This window comes from Notamacropus eugenii, chromosome 3 (assembly GCF_028372415.1).
Source record: "Notamacropus eugenii isolate mMacEug1 chromosome 3, mMacEug1.pri_v2, whole genome shotgun sequence".
NCBI lineage: Eukaryota > Metazoa > Chordata > Mammalia > Diprotodontia > Macropodidae > Notamacropus > Notamacropus eugenii.
In genome coordinates this window covers 296,721,845-296,740,882 of record NC_092874.1, presented here as the reverse complement: position 1 = coordinate 296,740,882, position 19,038 = coordinate 296,721,845, and the positions used below count along the sequence as shown (strand labels likewise).

The 19,038-nt window shown below is 48.9% G+C and overlaps 1 protein-coding gene across 1 annotated transcript; it reads left to right on the top strand.

Moving 5' to 3' along the window:
* Positions 1 to 1,240: 1,240 nt before the first annotated feature.
* On the top strand, positions 1,241 to 18,801 carry LOC140532066 (SUN domain-containing protein 2-like). Its single transcript, XM_072650614.1, has 17 exons — positions 1,241 to 1,371; positions 2,049 to 2,248; positions 2,806 to 2,940; positions 3,190 to 3,285; positions 3,556 to 3,649; positions 5,115 to 5,211; positions 5,856 to 5,951; positions 14,323 to 14,574; positions 14,729 to 14,806; positions 15,532 to 15,575; positions 15,927 to 16,092; positions 16,407 to 16,628; positions 16,810 to 16,894; positions 17,101 to 17,216; positions 17,368 to 17,535; positions 18,352 to 18,444; positions 18,688 to 18,801. The coding sequence occupies exons 1-17, from the start codon at positions 1,241 to 1,243 to the stop codon at positions 18,799 to 18,801; spliced, it is 2,187 nt and encodes a 728-aa protein (XP_072506715.1).
* Positions 18,802 to 19,038: the final 237 nt, after the last annotated feature.

Sequence of the window (19,038 nt, the reverse complement as noted above, 5' to 3'; positions counted from 1 at the left end):
CATCTTCAGAGAAGCTCACGGGTCGACCAAATGGGCTTCCTTAGCCAGGGAGACATGTGGTTTCTTGCTTTTTAGGACAAGTCTAGTAGGAACTCTCCCTGCTAGCCAAACCAGGCCTTCTTGTTCTCCCAACTGGCAGAGACATCCACTGGGGTCTCTGTCCCACGACCCAAGCAAGCATCTTGGAAATGAAAGCAGTAACCCCCAGAATACAGCTTCTGGCAAAGGTCACAGGCCCTCCAAAATCAAGGTTGGGTATATTAGAGATGGTTTTATAGCATGGATAGACTAGGAAACCAAGCTGAGATCCCCTACAACCTGGTCTCGTCTGTAATCTGAGTTAGGGGTGGTCTAATTCATGTTCATGACATCCATGTCTCCTAAGGCTGGGACAGCCTCCCTTTTGTATCAGCCCTCTGTCACTGAAACTTTGCTTGTGCAATCCTTGACAATTCAGAAATCCCTGAGGAGGCAGTGAGGTTGGAGCTGAGGGAGCTGGGGGACAGGAAGGCCCAGGGCCTGCTTTGGAGGCTCTTCCTCCAAAGAGGTATGGGGACCCCTGGAGAATTTACCACTTGTCTGTTTACTCATTTGTAAAATGAGTTCAATAATCCAGTTGTCCATTGAGGGCTCTTACTAAAGAAACACATGACCTAAGGGGTGGGGTTAGTATCTGATGGTTAGCTTGGACCCCATCCACCCTCCAGAATGATCACAGAACTGGGTGCTGTTGGGGATGAGGGGAAACAAAGACATGGAAGGGAAAGCAGGCCTTTCCCTCAGAGTTAACAACTATGGCGAGAAGGAAATTGTGTGTGTGCGAAGCGACCTGAGAACAATCCCAAGGCAAGTGTCAAAACCCCAGATTCAGTAAAGACACCAAGGGAGACATTCCAAATGGAGGCTGGAGAGAGAGTGGGGGCAGCGCTTCACCAGGGAAGCCACCTGCAAGAAGATGTCACGGCCAGCTCAGGCACAAAGCTGGCAGGCTTGGCCCTGGTGAGCAGCCACCCTCAGCGTCTGGGAGACACTTCAGAAACTCTTTAGGAAAGCGCCTCTCTGTCCCAGTGCAGCCAGCTTTCCTTTTGGAGGAATCCATCCCTCCCCTTCAACGTCTCCCCCATCAGGCTCTTCTCAGGGGGTCCCAGAAAATCACACCTAGTCAGTCAGTAAGCACAGCTTCTCATTACTTTTTGCTTCTTCCAGGAATTTCTAGCACTTCTAGAGTGAGATTTTGATGATGTCTCGACGCAGTCAGCGCCTGAGCCATCGTTACCATGTTGATGATGATGGAGGCAGCAGCAGCAGCAGCAGTGGAGGAAGTTCCCTGGTGGCTGGTCAGCACACTGCCTTCAAGGACAGTCCCTTAAGGTAAGCCACTCCACAGCGACCCTAGGTCATCTTCCAGATCACAACCACTCAGGGCAGCCAAGGGCCTGGCCAGCTTCCATGTGCACCTTTCTTTCCTGCCCCCATCTTTGGTGGAAACATCACTCTAGTGCTTTCTTTCCCCACAAATGCGAGAATTTCCTGTCCCCAGCACCGTCTCTTCCCCTTCTACCCCAACCTGGGCTGCTGCTGCCTTCACTCTCTGAGAACAGGAACTAGGGAGGGGTGACTTTGAGCATTGAGAGGGCCAGAAACTGAGGCTTAAAGCTGGGCAGGGAACAACCACCCTGTGGCCCAGTACCCACGGTTTCTGGGGTGAGCTGCAGGGCCTAGCAAGAGCATAGGAAGCCATGGGGGTGATGGACCTGTGGGGGAGGAGACAGGTTCAGGTGGCTTTAGCTCCTCTTGTACCTCATCATGGTGGTTCCATTTGGAAAGAGGCCCTGCCTGGCCCATGGGAGCTGGGGATTTGTTCCAATGTTATAAAGGATTCATCTGTTGAAGGAATAAGAACAGAAGAGGGCTTTGGGGATCATTTCTTTTCATCCTAGAAGCTCCTTGAAAGTCTCTTCCTCCTCCAGGCCTTTCTCCCCCTGTTTTTCTCCTGCTTCATCTCCTTCACCCTCTTTCCTTTGCTCTTCATGCTTGGCGCCCCCCAGGACTCTGAAGAGGAAATCTGGCAGTGTGAAACGCCTCTCACCAGCCCCTCACCTGGGCCCTGCTTCCAATCCTCACACTACCTACTACAGTGAATCAGTGGTCAGCGAGTCCTACGTCAGGGGCCCCCGGGTCGCCTCGGTGGACAAAAGCTCCATCCTACAAGATCAGCTGGACAGCGATGTCTACTGGAGTGAACGTGGTGAGCTCTGGCCAGAGCTTGACAAACCCGAGGGCTTGGGCTGGGGAGAAGGAAGGAAGCTCCTCCCTGTCTTCTAAAGATTCCTAAGGAGGCTAGTGTCTGTTGGGAGTTACCTTACTCCTCCAGGTTGGCTCATCTCCCTGGATCCTCCCAGGTGGGAGATCCTTCCATTCTCCTGAAGCCCCTCAGTCCCATAGATGGCACTTTTCCAGATCTGGGTGACAATAACCATGCCTCCTAAGGCAGAAGGCCACCTGGTTTTGTGCAGCCAATGAGCTAAAAATCATCTTTACATGTTTCAGTAAAGTTCCATTACACTTAAAAACATAAAAAGTGTTCTTACCTCATACAGAAATAGGAAGGGGGCCGGATTTTGCCCTTGTGCAGAACTCCATTCCTGCCCTAAACCACATGTGGGGGGGCTTCTGGGCTCAGACCCCCAAAGGGGTGGGAAGTCTGACTTCTGAAAAGTTCTGCCAGGTGTTCCACCTCTGGCAGCTGCTGTTGCTGGAAGCCTGAAGCTCCCTGCTTATCAGGCACCTCCATGCTCTGTGCAGGTGGGGACTTGGTGAGGAGGAGGAGAGGCCTGGGAGGTGCTGAGAACAGCAAGATCAATGGACTGAATGAGGGCAAAGTCACCTATGATATCTGTGGATCTTCCTCAGGATACTCCTCGGAGGATGACTCTGCAGGTAGGCAGCACTTCCTGCCTACTGGAACTCCATCCCCTGGACGCTGCCCCGTGTACTTTGAAGGGTGCCCCATCCAGGGGGGATGGGGAGAACATAGATTTCAGATAAAAGGATAGAGAACTCTGCAGTCTGGCTCCAGGTGGGGGTTTGGAGGTTGGGAGGGCCCAAGCCTCAGCATGGTAATGGGGATGCCTGAGGCCCACTTGTGTCTCCTTCTGGGTGGCTCCTCATGTCTTCACTTTCCTGCAGGGCACACACTTATGGACCAGCCTGGCTCAGCATCCTCATTAAGGAATGCTGCCTCCCAAGTTGGCGCTTTCTTGTGGGTGGCCATCACTTTTCCAGGTGGGTTCTGGGAGTGTGTGGGCACACTGCCCAGGGCAGTCCCTGCTGTGGGCCCATAAGAGCTTCCTCATTCCTATGCTGGGGCACACCAGGCCTGGGTGCTAACCCTAGGACAGTGTGTGGAGACAGGCTTTTATGGCAGGATCCCCAGGCACAGCTAGAGAGCCTTGGGAGATTCAAGGAGCAGCTGCAGAGTGAGCAGGCTGGGAGCAAGCTAACTCTGGGATAGGAGGGCGAAGCCTTTGAACCCCTCTGCTGGGACTTTTACAGGTTGGCTCTTTGGCCTGTTCTACTGGTGGCTGGGCACTAACTGCTACCGCCTGACCACAGCTGCCTCCCTGCTGGACGTCTTTGTCTTAACCAGGTCAGTGAGGCTTCCCTGGGCTCTGCCAGAACCAAAGAACCCATGCTTGAAAAAGCTTCACCACGCTTGAGCTCAGTTCAGCTTTTGAGACTTTTGTGCCATGAATCTTATGACAGAAGGTCAGGTCAGGGTCAGGGGTGTGCTGGAATCAGCTGGAACCAGCTTGAACTTGCTCCTGAGTGTCAGCTACCAGTCAGGGCTCCTCTGGGTATCTAGACTGAAGAAGAAGATGGGACAAGTTGTGTGTGCCTTCACCTCCTTCAGAACTGCTTGTTAACCCTTCCCCAGCACATGCCAATCCCCATGAGCACAGGTGCTGCTCTATTCCTGAGTATCTTGGAGGAGCTGTCCCCTCAGTAGTTCCTGCCTCTCATCTCCACTGACTCTGGTGGCTTCACCTTGGCCAGTTGGAAAGTCCTGAGCTCCCAGGGGTTGTAGTCTCTTCCCAGTCCTTCGGGTAGCCAGGCCATCCTTACAGTTTCTCTGTGGGGGGTCATGTCCAGGTTTCCAGGCAGCCTCCAGGGCTGTGTCCAGGAGCCTCTAGAGCAGGGGTAGGGAACCTGCGCTCTCCAGGCCACATGTAGCCTTCTAGGTCCTGGGGTGCAACCTTTGGACTGAGGCCAAGTTTTACAGAACAAATCCTTTTCTTAAGGAGATTTGTTCTTGGAAGTCTAGATTCAGTCAAAGGGCCACCCTTGAGGACCTCAAGTGCCACATGTGATCTCCAGGCTGCAGGTTCCCTATCTAGCTCTGGATTCTTGGGGCCACAGGCTAGGCCCAGGGAGACTAGCCAACCTTGTCAGGGCTTACTCCTTCCAAGTCCCAATTTGACAAGCACTGAAATGATTTAGCCAAAAGAAGCCTGCCCAATTCACTAGCATATAAGCACATTCCTGAGAGCCCTGGGAGGGAGATGCCTTCCACCAGCCCTGTCACCTTTCATAACAACATTCACACATTTGACCAAGGTCAAATTTTCTCCTTCCACTTGACCTCGAGGGCTGTCCATAAAAGCCCAGAGCTCCCCACCGTAGCTGTCCCAGGGTGGGGGCACACCCTTTGTTGGTTTCCTCAGCAGCTCAGGGAGGGTCGCACAGGAATCTGGTGGGGAAGACCAGGCACTAATGTCTCCTCCTTCATCCCCATGAAATCCAGGAGCTTTTCAACTCTGAAGAAGTTGTTTCTGCTTCTCTTGATGCTGTTGCTTCTGGCTTCGCTGGCTTACGGTGAGCCTTGCTGAGTCCCCAGGGCACCCTGCCAGCCCAGACAGACAAGGGCTTGGGGGCAGAGCTGCTGAACGCAAGTCTGGAAGACAGAGCTTTGAAGGGGAGCCTTTAGCCTTTAGGGGAAAAGGGACCCAGGCCTTGTATGGGAAAGTTCTTGTGCCTGAAATGGGATAGACGGCCTGTGTCTCCTCCTCTTGATCCAATCCCACAAGCCTTTCTTGTGCATCTTCTGTATGCAGGCCTCCCAGACTCATGCTGCATGCCTACTATGACAGTGCTGGCTTTACATGGGTGTTTGATCTGCCCCCTCAGTGGTCACTGTCAAGGCACTTGAGGGTGGGGGAACTGGTAGAAGAGCTGAGTCCACAATGAATGGGTTAGCTGGGCAGGACACAGCCAATGCCAGCTCTGGAGGCCTTTGCCCCTTCTCACTGGGGAGAATGGACAGGGTGGTCCTCCCTGGATGGTCCCAAAAGAGCTGTACTCTGTTCAGGAACCATGACATCACTTACCCCCTACTATGAGATGAAGCCCAGCTTGGGAATGGTGACACCACAAGCTGTCAGTTACCAGGACCTCTATTCAGCTGGCATCTCCTGAAAGCACTCTGATCCTCCAGAAGAGACAGGGCTGTATGTGGACCAGGCTTGGGACCAGGAGGCAGGACTTCTCCATGTCCTCTCCCCAGCTGCTTCTTGTCCCTCATTTTTCTCATAATCCAAAAGTGTGTAATGACTCCTGAAAGGATCATGAGAGATGCCTTTCCTGAAGGGTCTTGCCTTCCAGATCATGGGGCCCATAATGCATGCACCTTCCTTGGGCCAGGGTCTGAGCCCATGTGGATGTGACACTGCCAGACACAGTCCAGGTGTAGGTCCTCATCCTGGACATGTTTCCCTTCTGGTGCCTCAGCCTCTGCCTTCATTAGCCTTTCCTCCCATGTGCTAGGTGCTTGGTATTTTTACCCCTATGGACTACAGACATTCCACCCTGCTATGCTGTCCTGGTGGGCAGCAAAGGGCAGCAACAGGAGAGAGGAGGTGTGGGAAGCAGGAGAATCCACCCCATATTTCCAGGTGAGTGCCTGGGTGAGTGCCAGGAACACTTTGTGCAGGACAGGCAGACAGTCTGCTCACAACCAAGTCTGTTCCAATCAACCCCAGAATCACTCAGTCCACTACCATTTCTTAAGTGTGGCCTACTGTGTGTCAGGCACTGTGCTAAGGGATGGGAATTCAAAGAAAGAATTCAAACCCAAACAAACAAGCCCACAGTCCCTGCCCTGAAGGAGTCCCCGAGTCATGAGGAAACAACTAGGTACAATGGAGATCTACCAGGACAGATGGGAGTGAAGCAGTAGAGGGAGTTGGCTATGCTGTTTCTTCTGTGGCAGCCATACAGACTATTACCATACCATCTTTGAAGACAGTTCTGGCCTGGCAGGATCTTCCAGGTGGTGTCCTCTCCTAGCGCTGTCTTTGAAACAGCTCTGCAGCACTATGAGGCATCAGAGGAGGGGGAAGCAGGATTAGCCAGAGGAAGCTGCTTTTGTTTCCATTTTGTAATGAACAAAAGTCTGTTTTATTTCCCTTCTCCCTCTCCCACCCATTCAGAAAAATGAAAAGCAAACCACTTGTAACAAATGTGCAGAGTTAAGCAAACCAGTCCCTTTTTGGCCATGTCTAAAAGATCTATGTCTCCTTCTGCCTCCTCAGGCCATCTCTCTGTCAGAAGTTGGGTCATTTTCCAGAAAAGTACTTGGTCACTGCATCGATCAGAGTTCTAAAGTCTTTCAAAGTTGCTTCTTTGTGGTTCTTCTCACTCTGCTCTGCACCAGTTCATACAAAGTCTTCTCAGGTTTCTCTCAATACCACCTATTTCATTGTTTCTTAGAGCACGGTTGTATTCAATCCTTACACCATAATTTATTCAGCTCTTGCCCAGTTCGGGGGCAAGCCAGTAGTTTCCATTTCTTTGTCTTTGCTGTTTGGGTGCCAAGTGTGTGTCATGCAGAAGATAGGTCATTCATCTCAGTGGTGACAGTCTCTTCTTAATGGTCTGTGCTGTGGGTCAAGAGATGAGAATATAAATCCAGGCTATAATGAAGCCTTCATTTAGTAACCTCGATTTATCCATGGATTTCCATCTCCAAATTCATCAATCTTTGCACCAGGGCCACTCACAAGCAGCATTAGGAGACTCTCTCACCTTGGATATGCAGATCCCTGGGGAGCCAGGGTCAGAAAACCTGGGCTCAAGTTTGAGCTTTGCCACTTGCTAGCTTTGGGACCTGGGGCAGTTCAATGCCAACCTCTCAAGACTCAGCCTCCCGCGTTCCCCCGCTGCCTTCAACTGAAATCATAGTTGCCTCCCCCAAAAGGCCTTCCCTAACACCTTGTCACACAGTGAAGTGATTCTGGGGGGGTCTCCAGAAATTGGTAGCAGAGCCCAGACTATCAGAGTTGATCAAGCTGGGAAGACTTGAAGGCTGTGTGCAGATCCTGGTGTCTGCCCACCAGAAGCTTGGCCACCAGGTGATTGGATTTGGGGAGTCATGATGACTTGGGAAGCAGATAAAAAGACCAAACAACCTTTGCCTTCTGCAGCCACCTTCTGTTTGTGGACAGAGGTCAGGGGACCTCAGAGAAGGACAAAGAGTACTTGGTCTCCCTCAGTCCTCACACAGTCCAACCACAGTCTAAGTGGTTGACATTATTCCTGTGCAATCTGAGGGGTGACATGGAGTGGTGGGATAAAGGACATGGCTCTAGAAACAGCAACAGATGAGGTGCTGGATGTCAGATTCACAATGAGGTCCACGATTTTGGACACAGCCAGTGTCAGAATTTGATTTGTCTGACTTCTCATGTCAGCTGCAAGGAGTTTTTTTTCAGATGTGGGGGGGAAAACAATCAGTGGAATGATCACTCACAGGCAGAAGAATTTGGAGGAGGCAAATCAGCCTCAAGGATTAGATTTCATCACATTTTTAAAGGCAACTTAAAAACCCCATAGTTGCTATTCCAAATGAGCATAAGGCAACAGAGGGCAAAGGAAGTCCAGGAGGAAGCTGAGAAGATCATTTTGTCCTTGTGACCCCAACACTCGGCATAGCCTGTTACACTTAGTGGGAGTGTATCAGTGTTTGTTGGCTGTCATTGTACTAAGTCCACAAAACAACGTGCAAGGGAAGAAGACACAACTATTATTTGTCAGTAAGAAAGTCCCCAGGCACAGGATACATGATCAGCACCAAAAGATGTCACAACGAAACCAAAGGACCATCTTCACGGAATGAGAAATGCTGGTTACACGAATCATTTCAGCATCAAGGACCAGATCAGTGACTGGGCCCCACAAAGGTCAAAATCGAGCAAGTTAGAAGAAAGGGGGACAAAAGGGGAAAAAACATACCGTACAGCTCCAACAGCTCCAGTCCTTCCTCTTCAGATGTGTCAACCACTCAGGCACGGCAAAAGGAACACTGACTCATAGCATCGTTTCCTAAGGATGTTTGACTGCTGCCCCAAAACATCACATTCCAGTGAGAAGGCCAGCAATCCTAGAGGCTGCCTCCCTCAGAGACCAGCGGCTCTTGGCAAGCAAAGAAACCAAAGGCAACGCTGGATCTGAAAATAGGCCACTGGCGCAAGAGAAGAAGAGGGTGGTGACTAAAGGATACAAACAGTGGCCCCGTGAAACGGCAAACATCAGGAAGGGCCCTCAGCCTCCCTCTTCAGCTCAGTCCTGAGAGTGGAGGCCCCCAAATTCTTGAGGCAGCTCCTTCCCCTCTCAGTGACTCACCTTGTTAGGAAGCTGTTCTTGCCTCTGAAATGTGCCACAACTTCTACCTTGCCAGGACAAGCAAAGCAACTCTAACCCCGTCCATGTCCACAAAGTCTGAAAACCGTTTTCACGTCTCCTCATCGTGTTGTGTGTTTCCAAAAGTTTTCTTGATATCATTGGTTTTTACTTAACCTACCTTTCCCAGTGTGTCTTCTCAGAAAGAGAAGCAGGGAATTTGGAAAAACCCTGCAAAGCTTGTGTGATCTACTAGTGAAAATCATTTTGAATTAGGTACATCTTTACACACACACACACACACACACACACACACACACGCACACATCCCACTGACTTTGAAGACTTGTCTCTAGCTTTTGCTTTCATGTGACCCACCTTGCTCAGTGTATCCTTCCCATTTTGCCCTCCCACAGAGCCAGCCCTTAAGCAAAAGAATAAACCAAAAAGGGGAAGAAAAGTTCAGCAGAACACAGCAGGCGAGCCCAGCATTAGATGCAGGTTCCCTGCCAGTATTTCCCACCCTAGCCAGGACGGGAAGGGAAGAAGATCCTCATGGGTCATGTCTGTTCTTTCCATTTCCATGGTTGTCTGTGGTGCTTGTTTTCTTGTTCTCCTCATTCATTTATTCCACTTTTCCCCAGTTCATGTAAGTCTTCTAATTAAGCAGAGTTGTGGCTTCGTACAGCATAGTCAAATTTCCTTGTATCCATAAGCCACTCCTCTGTCAATGAGTTCTTTGCTACCAAAGAACTTTCTTAGTGGTTCAATTGGTATGGCACTGAATAAGTTAATTTAGGTAGTTTTATCATTTTTATGCTACTGGCTTGACCTACCCACGAGGAGTGAGTACATCTCCAACTGTTGAGATCTCTACGTATGAAGAATGTTTTGTAATTGTGTTCATATAGTTCCTGTGTGTGTCTTGGCAGGCAAACTCTCAGGTTGTATACAGTATACAATTGTATACAGTTATTTTCAATGGAATTTCTCTTTCTATCTCTTCCTGCTGGATTTTCTTGATTAATATATAGAAATGCTGATGGTTTTGATGGGCTTCCAACTTTCTTTAAGTAATTGTTTGAACTGGTTTTGTTTTAAACTGGTTTTTTTAGATGACTCTCTAGGGTTCTCTTGGTAAACCATTGTATCATCTACCAAAAGAGATAGTTTTGGTTCCTCATTGCAGTTTTTTCCCTTCAGTTTCTTTTCTGCCTTATTGCTATATCTAGCAGTTGCTGTAACTGGTACAACACTGAATAGCAATGGTTGGCAATGGACTTTCTTCCTTTACCGTGATCTTACTGGGAAGGCTTATCCCCATTACATATCATGCTTGCTCTTGGTTTTAGTTAGATAATACTTATTTTAAAGAAGACTCCATTTATTCCTGTGCTTTCTAGTGTTTTTCAACAGGGATGAGGCATTTTGTCAAAAGCTTTGTCTGCACCTGTTGAAATCATATAAATTTGTTGTTTATGTTATTGATATAATCAGTTACATTTATAGTTTTCCTAATAATTGACCCAGGCCCAACTTCTTGGTATCAATCCAGCTTGGTCACAGTGTCACAATATATCTTTGTGATATATTCCTGTAATCTCCTTTCTTAGCATTTAATATTTTTCATCAATATTCATTAATGAAATTGATCTATAGTTCCCTCTCTTGGGGAGACGTGACTCTCCTTGGTTTGGGTATCAAGATTATATTTTTGTCATAGAAAGAATTTGATAAGATTCTATCTTTACCTGTTTTTCAAATAGTTTATTTAGTGTTGGAATTGATTACTTTTTAATCATTTGGAAAAATTTGATTTAGTCCTGGGGTTTTTTCTTAGAGAGATCATTTATAGCTTGTTTCGTTCCTTTTTCTAAGATGGGGTTATTTAAGGGCTCTGTTAAACAGGACTATTTACATTTGTAAAATTCATTTCATTTAGATTTTCATTTTTATTATTGGCATGTAGTTGGGCAACAAAGCTCCTAGTAATTACTTTTATTTTCTCTTCATAGATTGTAAATTCACTGTTTTCATTTTCTGATGTAATAATTTGGTTTTCTTTTGTAAAAATTAAATTAGCCAAGGATTTATCTATTTAATTGTTTTTCTCAAAGCTTATAGTTTTATTTATTAGTTCATTGGGGTTTTGTTCTTTCAATTTCGTTCATCTTTCTATCGATTCAAGATTTTAATTTTGGTGTTTAATTGGGAAGGGATTAATCTGTTGGTTTTCTAAATATTTTAGTAGCATGTCTAATTCTTTAATCTGTTTCTTTCTCTCTTTGATTGATGTAAGCATTTCAAAATATACATTTCCCTCTAAGTCCTGCATTGACTGCATCCCCAAAATTTAGTTATGTCATTGTCACCATGAAATTGTTAACCATCCATTCTTTAGGATCCATTCTGCAAGATCCATTCTTTTTCTCCAACTCCTCTATTTGTGTATCTTTCTGTTTCAAGCATATTTCTTGTAAATAACATATTGTTGGATTCTGGTTTCTAATCCATTCAACTGTATTCTTCCATTTTATGAGTGAGTTCATCCCATTCCCATTCACAGTTGTGTTCATTAAATGTATATTTTTTTCCATGCTATTCTTTTACACTCATCCTTTTGTTTTTTACTCTGTCCCTTCTTCAGTAATCTTTTGTTTCTGACCTTTGCCTCCCTTAATCTATCCCGTCATTCTTCCCTCCCCCTCACCTTTCTCTTAGACGCTTTTCCTCCTACTTCTCCTTGGGTAAAATGAATCTCTCCATCTAATTGTGTGTATATGTGTATTCTTCCCTCTTTCAACCAGTTCAGATGAGAATAAGGTTCGTGTTGCCTGTTCCCCTCTTCTGTCCCTCCCATTGTATAAACTCTTTCTAGTGCACCCCATTTATGAGATAACTTTCTCCATTCTTTCTCTCCTTCCCCACAACCTTCCAGTGCATTTCTCTTCTCCACCCTTCCATTCTTTTGAGATCCTCACAACATAATACAGTCATTCAGGTCGCTATCTATTTAGACTGCTTCTAGGACCCGTGGTGATCATAAAATTCTGAAGTGGTTACATGTATCATCTTGCCACACAAGGGATCTAAACAATTTGCCCTTTTTTAGTGACTTGTGATTTCTCACTCATGTTCACCTTATTATTCTTCTCCTGAGTTCTGTGTTTGAATGTCAAATTTTCTATTCTGTTCTGGTCTTTTCATCAGGAATGCTTGAAAGTTCTCTATTTCAGGAAGGGTCCTTATTCCCCTGTAGGACGATACACAGTTTTGCTGGGTAGTTTAATCTTATTGTGGGCTCTAATCCTAGATCTTTTCCACTCCAGAATATGATATCCCAAGCCCTGTACTCCTTTAATGTGGAAGCTTCTAAATCTCATGTGTCCTGACAGTACTGGATTATTTCTCTCTGGCTATTTGCAGAATTTTCTCCTTGACCTGGCAGTTCTGGATTTAGAACAGTTGCTGGGAGTTTTCATGTAGGGGTTTCTTTCAGGAAATGATTTGTGGTTTCAAGTTCTACTTTGCCCTCTGATTCTAACACATCTGGGCATTTTCCTTTGTTGAGCTCCTTTTTTGTTCCTGGCTTTTGGATAGACAAATGACTCTCCAATTCTCTCTCCTCAATCCATTTCTAGGTCATTGGAGTTTTGTATGAGATCCTATACATTTTCTCTTGAATTGATTTTATTTTTTGTTGTTGTCTCCTAGAGTTATTAGCTTCTATTTGCTCAGTTCTAATTTTTAAGGAATTCAGTATTTTTGTGCCTCTTTTACTAATTATTCATTCTTTTCTCATATCTTTCTTGTACCGCTTTTTAAAAATTTTTCCTCTTCCACTCTTAAAATCACTTTTTGTTCATTTTTATCTCATTCTTTAACTCTTCTAGGAATTCTTGTTCAACTCTTATCCAATCTACCCTTTTTCTTGGAGGATTTGCTTAAAGATATCTTCAAGTCATTGGCTTCTTCTGTCTTTCTGTCTTGAGCCATAGTAGCCCTTTGTGGTCAGGTTCAGTTTTGTTTACTCATTCTTCCAGCCTATTTCTTGACTATGAACTTGATGTTGGCATTGGGCTCAGCTCACCTCTGGGCTTTCTTAGTTCAGTCCGCAAACTTTCAGTGCTTCCATAGTGGTGATATCTGTTCACTGCTATTCTTGTCTGAGTTGTGCAAGTTCCTGACTCAGGTTTAGGTCTTCTGGCTTGGGGGTGCTGGAGTTTCTGTAGAATGTTATTGGACTCAGTCATTGTTAGCACACTTTGAGGTTCTGCAGGTTCAGAGGGACCGAACTTATTGACTCTTCTTGTGTCTGGGTCTCCTACCCGAGGTATCCCACTGCAGGACTAAAAGTGAACATTGAGCCCCCAGCTGTGCTCTGGGGCTCAGGTCCAGAACCTCTTTGCAGAACCCCTTTCTTGATCAGTGCTCAGCTAGGGCCTCGCTCACTCATAACTGCTCCTCTCAGCCCTATGTCTGTAGCCTAGAAGAGCCATTTGGCCCACTTCATGCTCCCAGGATAGCCTGGGATCTGCTCCTGCTCAGGGATTCAGTTCTAGCCCTTTTACCATCCTTGGGCAATGAAATGCTTCCCACTGTCCTGGCTGCCATTATGTTGGGCTCCTGGCCAGCCCCCACCTCAGTGTCCACAGCTCTCTTATTTCTTAAGCTTCCCTGGGCTGGAGAAATGACGCACAGGGATGTTTTCTTGGCTTTCCTCATGAGAATGTGGTCTGGCACATTATCTAGATGGTTAGAGAGGAGGTGGGCTGGGCTCATCAAAAATGCCCACCCTCCCTCTGTTCTCTTGGTTCTGCCCCTGTGCTGTGTGGTTGGTGGGGAGGGGACCTTCTGCATGCTTAGCCTCCTTTGTACCTCTTGGGGAGGTCTCTGACCTGGCTTTTTGCCCTGAGCTCTCTCAGCTTCTTTGCCATTTCGACCCTGGTGACCCTGGCCCTCCCTCATCACTCTCCTGGCTCACTGCCGCAGTGTCCTGAGTGGCCTCCCTGCCTCCAGTCTGTTCTGCACTCTGCTCTCAAAGGAACTTTCCTTAAGAACAGAGCAGACCAAGTGACTTCCCTCCTCAGTCAATGGCAGGGCCTCCCCTTTGCCCCCCAGAGGAAAACAGCCCCACCCTGTCTTTCCAGCCTTAGCCTCATTGGTCTTCTGTACTCCTTTCACACTCGGTGACCCTACCCAAATGGCTGCCCCCATGCTGAGAATTCATTCTGGTGCTCTTTCTTCCAGTCAGCCTGTCAACCCACATGTATTTATTAAGCACTTCCTCAGTGCCGGGTCCCGGCCTAGGGGACACAGGTACACAAAATGAAACCATTCCCATTGATCAGGAACTTCCATTCTCAGGCGGAGACCAACAATGCTTACGTTTTTGTAAATAGCGTAAGTGTGAAATGAAGAAATCTGCCGACAGCAGTTAAACGACCTGGTGGCTTTTAATGTCCTTGTCTCCTCCATTCAAATGGAAGTTCTTCGTACACAAGAAAGGTTTCCTTCTTGGTCCTTGTGTTCTCAGCACTCAGCCCCACCTCGGGCACACAGTGGTGCTTAACAAATGCCCAGTGCTCCTTGTTCCTCCTCCTAAGAGACTTTTCATCTTTGTGTGTTTTCCTCCTTGTTCCCAAGGCTGAACAGCATGTCCTGTCCAAGGTTCATGCCCTAGAAAGGCGGCTGGAAACTCTGGCTTCTGAATACTCTGCACGTTGGCAGAAGGAGGCCATCAGGCTGGAGTTGCTGGAGCTGCAGGGGGCCAGTGGGAATGGAGGTGGAAAAAGCCTGAGCCACGAGGATATTTCAACTCTCCTGGAGGGCCTGATGAGCCAATGGGAACCCACCCTGAAGAAGGACTTCCGTAGGGACACCACTGCCCACATCCAGGTGAGGAGAACGCTCTGCTAAGAAGACCAGGTCGGCAAGCCCAGCTAGTGGAAGGCATAGAGGTCTTGAGGTGAGGCAGCACTCTGGGCTTGGCAGGACCTGCCAAGTTCTCTGGGTCTTGTTGAACGCCTGTCTCCTTTTTTGTGGTCTCCAGGAAGCACTCACCACCCTCAGGGCAGAACATCGGCAAGATTTGGATAATGTTCTAAAGAAGATTTCTCAGGCATCCCAGGTAATCCAGAAGCTCTGACGCTTCTGGAGGCAGAGACACAGGGGATGGAGGGTGGGGGGGGGGGGGCGGGGGAAAGGGTGCGGGGAGTGGGGGAGAGGGGGCAGAGACGTCTTGGGGGAGGTCACTTGTAGCTGGAAATGTTGGTGCTGCTGTCAGTAGACCTAACACTTGCTTACAGGTTTCTGGCCAGATTCCATACTTGTATGGGAGCATATTCGATTGACTCATTGTCCCTGAGAGCTCCTGTCTGAGGACTCTGGATCCCCTTGTCCGAAGGATAAGCAGAGAGCTTACTGATCTAAAGCAACCTAAGCCTCCTCCTGTAGCTCCTTTCTGGAACCCCTTTCCTGTACTGAGCACATCCATGCATGAAGACTAGGGAGGGATAAGATTGTCAATGAGAAGACTGTAACTCAACAGCTGAGTTTGAAACTCTTTTCAGGGACTGAGAAGTGACCTCACCACTCTAGGGAAAGTGGTTCATGCCTAATCTCAGCTGAGTTGGGGTCTCTGTCAGATGCCTCCTCTTGGTGGGATGATAAGAGAGGAGTCCAGTCTTTGAAAGGTCTAGCCCAAACTCAAGGTCAAGATTTCTGGAGCCCAACAGTTTGCAGAGACTCAGATCCTCCTTAGCAGACAGAGGGTCCACCCAGAGGAGACAATGAGTCCCCAGAGTGTGGTTTGGTGTTTTCATCAGTCTCATTGTGCCATCATCTTCCTTACAGGAGCTGGAAAGCTGGGTGCTCCAGCTAAAATCTGAATGGCAGAGGTAAGGCCCCAAACTAACTGGCAAAGAGAAGAGGAGGGAAGGAAGGCTAGAAAACTAGACCAGAGAAAGCACCACTGAGATTCTCTGGGGGGGTGTCAGTAGAGCCAGAATACTTGGGTTAGCATGTCCATAGGATTAATCCCAGCTGGTAAGGACCTCAGAGAGCAGATGAGGGTCCTGAGGCCTGGGAGGGAAATGACTTGCCCAGGGTCACACAGGGAGTAAATGTCAGGGAAGACTTGCACCCAGATCTCTGGTTCTGTTCTTTCCCTTTGATAGTGGTTCTGCTTGACTCTATCCTGTGTCACTAGCCAGTGGCTGCCCTTCCCTTTTCCTTTTGTCACTGTCTAGTTTGGCCCAAGAAGCCCTCCAGGAAAACATATTAAAGGCTATGGGTCCACTGGAGGCCCAGCTGGCTGGCCTGAGACAGGAACTGGCAGCCCTGAGCCAGAGACAGGCTGCAGCGGCAGAGGAAGTAGACCTTTGGCCACAGAAGATGGCAGCCCTGCGCAGTGATGTGAGTCCTCCAGTCCACCACTTAGACCACATGTGCCCCTCTCTCCAAGGTGGGCTGCCTGAGCATCTGCCCAGGGAGACCCAACCCTCTAAGGTGTCCACTGGGGTCCAATGAGATCTTTTTTGGTAGACCTGAAAGCAGTGGGAAAATGCCAGTCACTTGGTTCACAGCCGTCCCTTCCCTGGCACCAGGAAGACATGCATAGGCTCTGAGCTCTCAGAGTCTTTCTAGACACCCCCTCCCCAGGTCCCCTGTCCCGGCCCTCTTTCTTCCTTACCTCTACTGTTTTGTGGATGGTCTCTGGTGGTTTCTAGGTGGAGTCTCAGTTCCCAGCCTGGATCAGTCAGTACCTTCTTCGAGACAAGGGCGCTAAGGCTGGGCTTCTTCAGCTGGAGGAGGTACAGGCCCAACTTCGGGACCTGGAGCACAGAATCCTCACTCAGGTGGCAGAAGGGCAGGTCAAATCTGCCAGTGAAGCTGCTGCCAGCCTGAGGCTGACCCTTCACAAGGAAGGAGTGACTGGGGTCACAGAGGAGGTGAGGCCTGCCCCATTCCCTGTCTGCCTGTCGGAGGTCATGGGTTTGCCCTGAGAGGAGCCTCCAGGGAAGGAAGGGGAAGCCCTGGCAGAGCAGGTAGCACACGTGGCCCTCTGGTGAAAGGGCTGGGCCAGTTCTGCAGGCAGCTAGGCCCATGAGTCCATCCATGCCTGTCTTTTAGGATGTGCACCAGATTGTGAATGAGGCCCTGAAGAGATACAGTGAAGACCGCATTGGGCTAGTGGATTATGCCCTGGAGTCCTCAGGTAGGTAGCCTGTAGAAAGCCAGAGGGCTGGGGACATGATGGTTGCCCATTAAGGGACAGCAGGAATTAAAAACTCATGATGCCCCTTATGGGACGGGGCAGTTGAAGGGCTGCCCTGGCAGTGACCCCTCATCTTCAGGACTACCTCTGTGTCCTGCCAGCCCTCAGCTGCCCCCACCTCACTTCTCTCCCTCTTGTTCTTTCAGGGGCCAGCATCATCAGTAGCCGCTGCTCAGAGACCTATGATACCAAGACGGCCCTTCTCAGTCTGTTTGGCATCCCCTTGTGGTACTATTTCCAGTCCCCAAGAGCCATCCTCCAGGTATGACAGAACAAAGGGCCCCCAGCTTGGCTCTCTGCCATCTCCCACCTTCTGTGGGGGCTGGGCTCTCAAGGTGGGAGGATTACACAATGGAAATCTATTCCATTGGCTGCCCACCTGACTTGTCACCTGACTTGTCTTCTGCCCACAGCCAGATGTTTACCCTGGCAACTGCTGGGCATTCCGGGGCCCCCAGGGCTTTGCTGTGGTTCGATTATCTGCCCGCATCCACCTCACTGCTGTCACCTTGGAGCATGTACCCAAAGCCCTGTCTCCCATCAGCAACATCCCTAGCGCCCCCAAGGATTTTGTCATCTTGGTGAGTATCTGAGCCTTGCAGCTCTCCATTCCCGTATGCCTGACAGCCATTTCTTAACAGCAGCATTGTGAGGTGAGGAATGGAAGGATGTGCCCATTTTACAGCTGGGATATTGAGGCTGGTCTCTGGACTCCACAACCAGCCCTTTCCCTGCTCCCCCTCTTCTTAGAGAGAAGCCAGAAGAGGACAGCTGACAGCAGTCAAGATTTCAATGCTGTCTCAGGGTCCTTTTATACAACTCCTTTATACATGGGTGCCTCCATGGCCAGGTGTCCCATGGGGGAGCTGAGTGGGGATGATGAGCACCATTCCCTACAGTCACCTCCTTAGGGCAGAGTTGGAATGTCCTCATAAGGAGGATGTGGGTGAAAAAAGTGGAGCCAGAGGAGAAGAAACGTGTAGGGGAACAGGATGCTTCAGGACCTAAATCCTGATAGATGAAGAAACTGAGGCACCTACAATTAAATTGTGTGTCCCAAGCCATTCAGCAGCTTAGGGGAAGAGGCAGAGAAGGAGGCCAGGGGCTTGGAGGGAAAAGGATCTGTCTACTGAGTTAGTGAGAGATGCTGGAAGGTGAGGGGACCAAAGAAGGAAACATCATGGTGGCTTTTCCTTTCTCCCCTTTACTCTCCCCAATGTATCCCCCCCTACACCCCCTTCCTCCTCCTCTTCCACCTCCTCCTCCACAACCTCCCCTTCCTTTGCCTCCCTGGATAGATCTGGATTCATGTCCTAACAGCATGACCTTTCCTCTAACCCCCTCCCATCCATCCATCCATCCATCCATCCCTTCCCTTTGCTTTTCCTTCTCTGTAGGGGCTAAATGAAGATTCACAGTCGGAAGGGGTGGCCCTCGGGCACTTTACCTATGATAATGCTGGGGAGTCCATTCAGACCTTCCACTTTCAGGTATGGAGGGCTGGCCCCACAGTGTCCCAGGGAGGCTGGTGCTCTTGAAGGCTAGTTCACCAGCCATGGGGATGCTGTGGCTTTGCTAGGAGCTGCAGTTTGAGCCAGGACCCCATGGTTCTGATAGCAACCTGAGGGATAACATTCAGCCACTGAAGAAGGCCTGGGGGGGACGGGCTCTGGGGTCAGGATGTCCACCAAGGGATCACAAGCCTTCCTGACCCCAGTCTCCTCTTCCCACAGGGCAATGACACAGCCCCATACCAGGTGGTCGAACTTCGGATCTTAAGCAACTGGGGTCACCCTGAGTACACCTGCATTTACCGCTTCCGGGTCCATGGGAAGCCTGCCAATTAGCCTCTCCCCCCCAGGGCCTTTCCTCTCTTTCCCCCTTCAGACCCTCCCCTCCCCCAGCAAGCACTTCATCCCACTTTCTCGCCCTCTCCCACACTTCATCCCTTATGGCCACTGTGGCTTCTGGGAGAGATACAAGGTGGGAGCCTACCACCATGGAGCAGTTTGGCCCCACCCTGCCCTCTCTGATGGAGAGGAGATCACCAGCTCAGCTATTTGTTTCACTCCCCATCCTCTTGA

Coding starts and splice junctions, on each gene's coding strand:
- LOC140532066 (XM_072650614.1), top strand. CDS start 1,241: ATGTCTCGACGCAGTCAGCGCCTGAGCCATCGTTACCATGTTGATGAT. Junction 1,372..2,048: donor TTCAAGGACAGTCCCTTAAG/GTAAGCCACTCC, acceptor GGCGCCCCCCAG/GACTCTGAAGAGGAAATCTG. Junction 16,895..17,100: donor TTATGCCCTGGAGTCCTCAG/GTAGGTAGCCTG, acceptor TTGTTCTTTCAG/GGGCCAGCATCATCAGTAGC.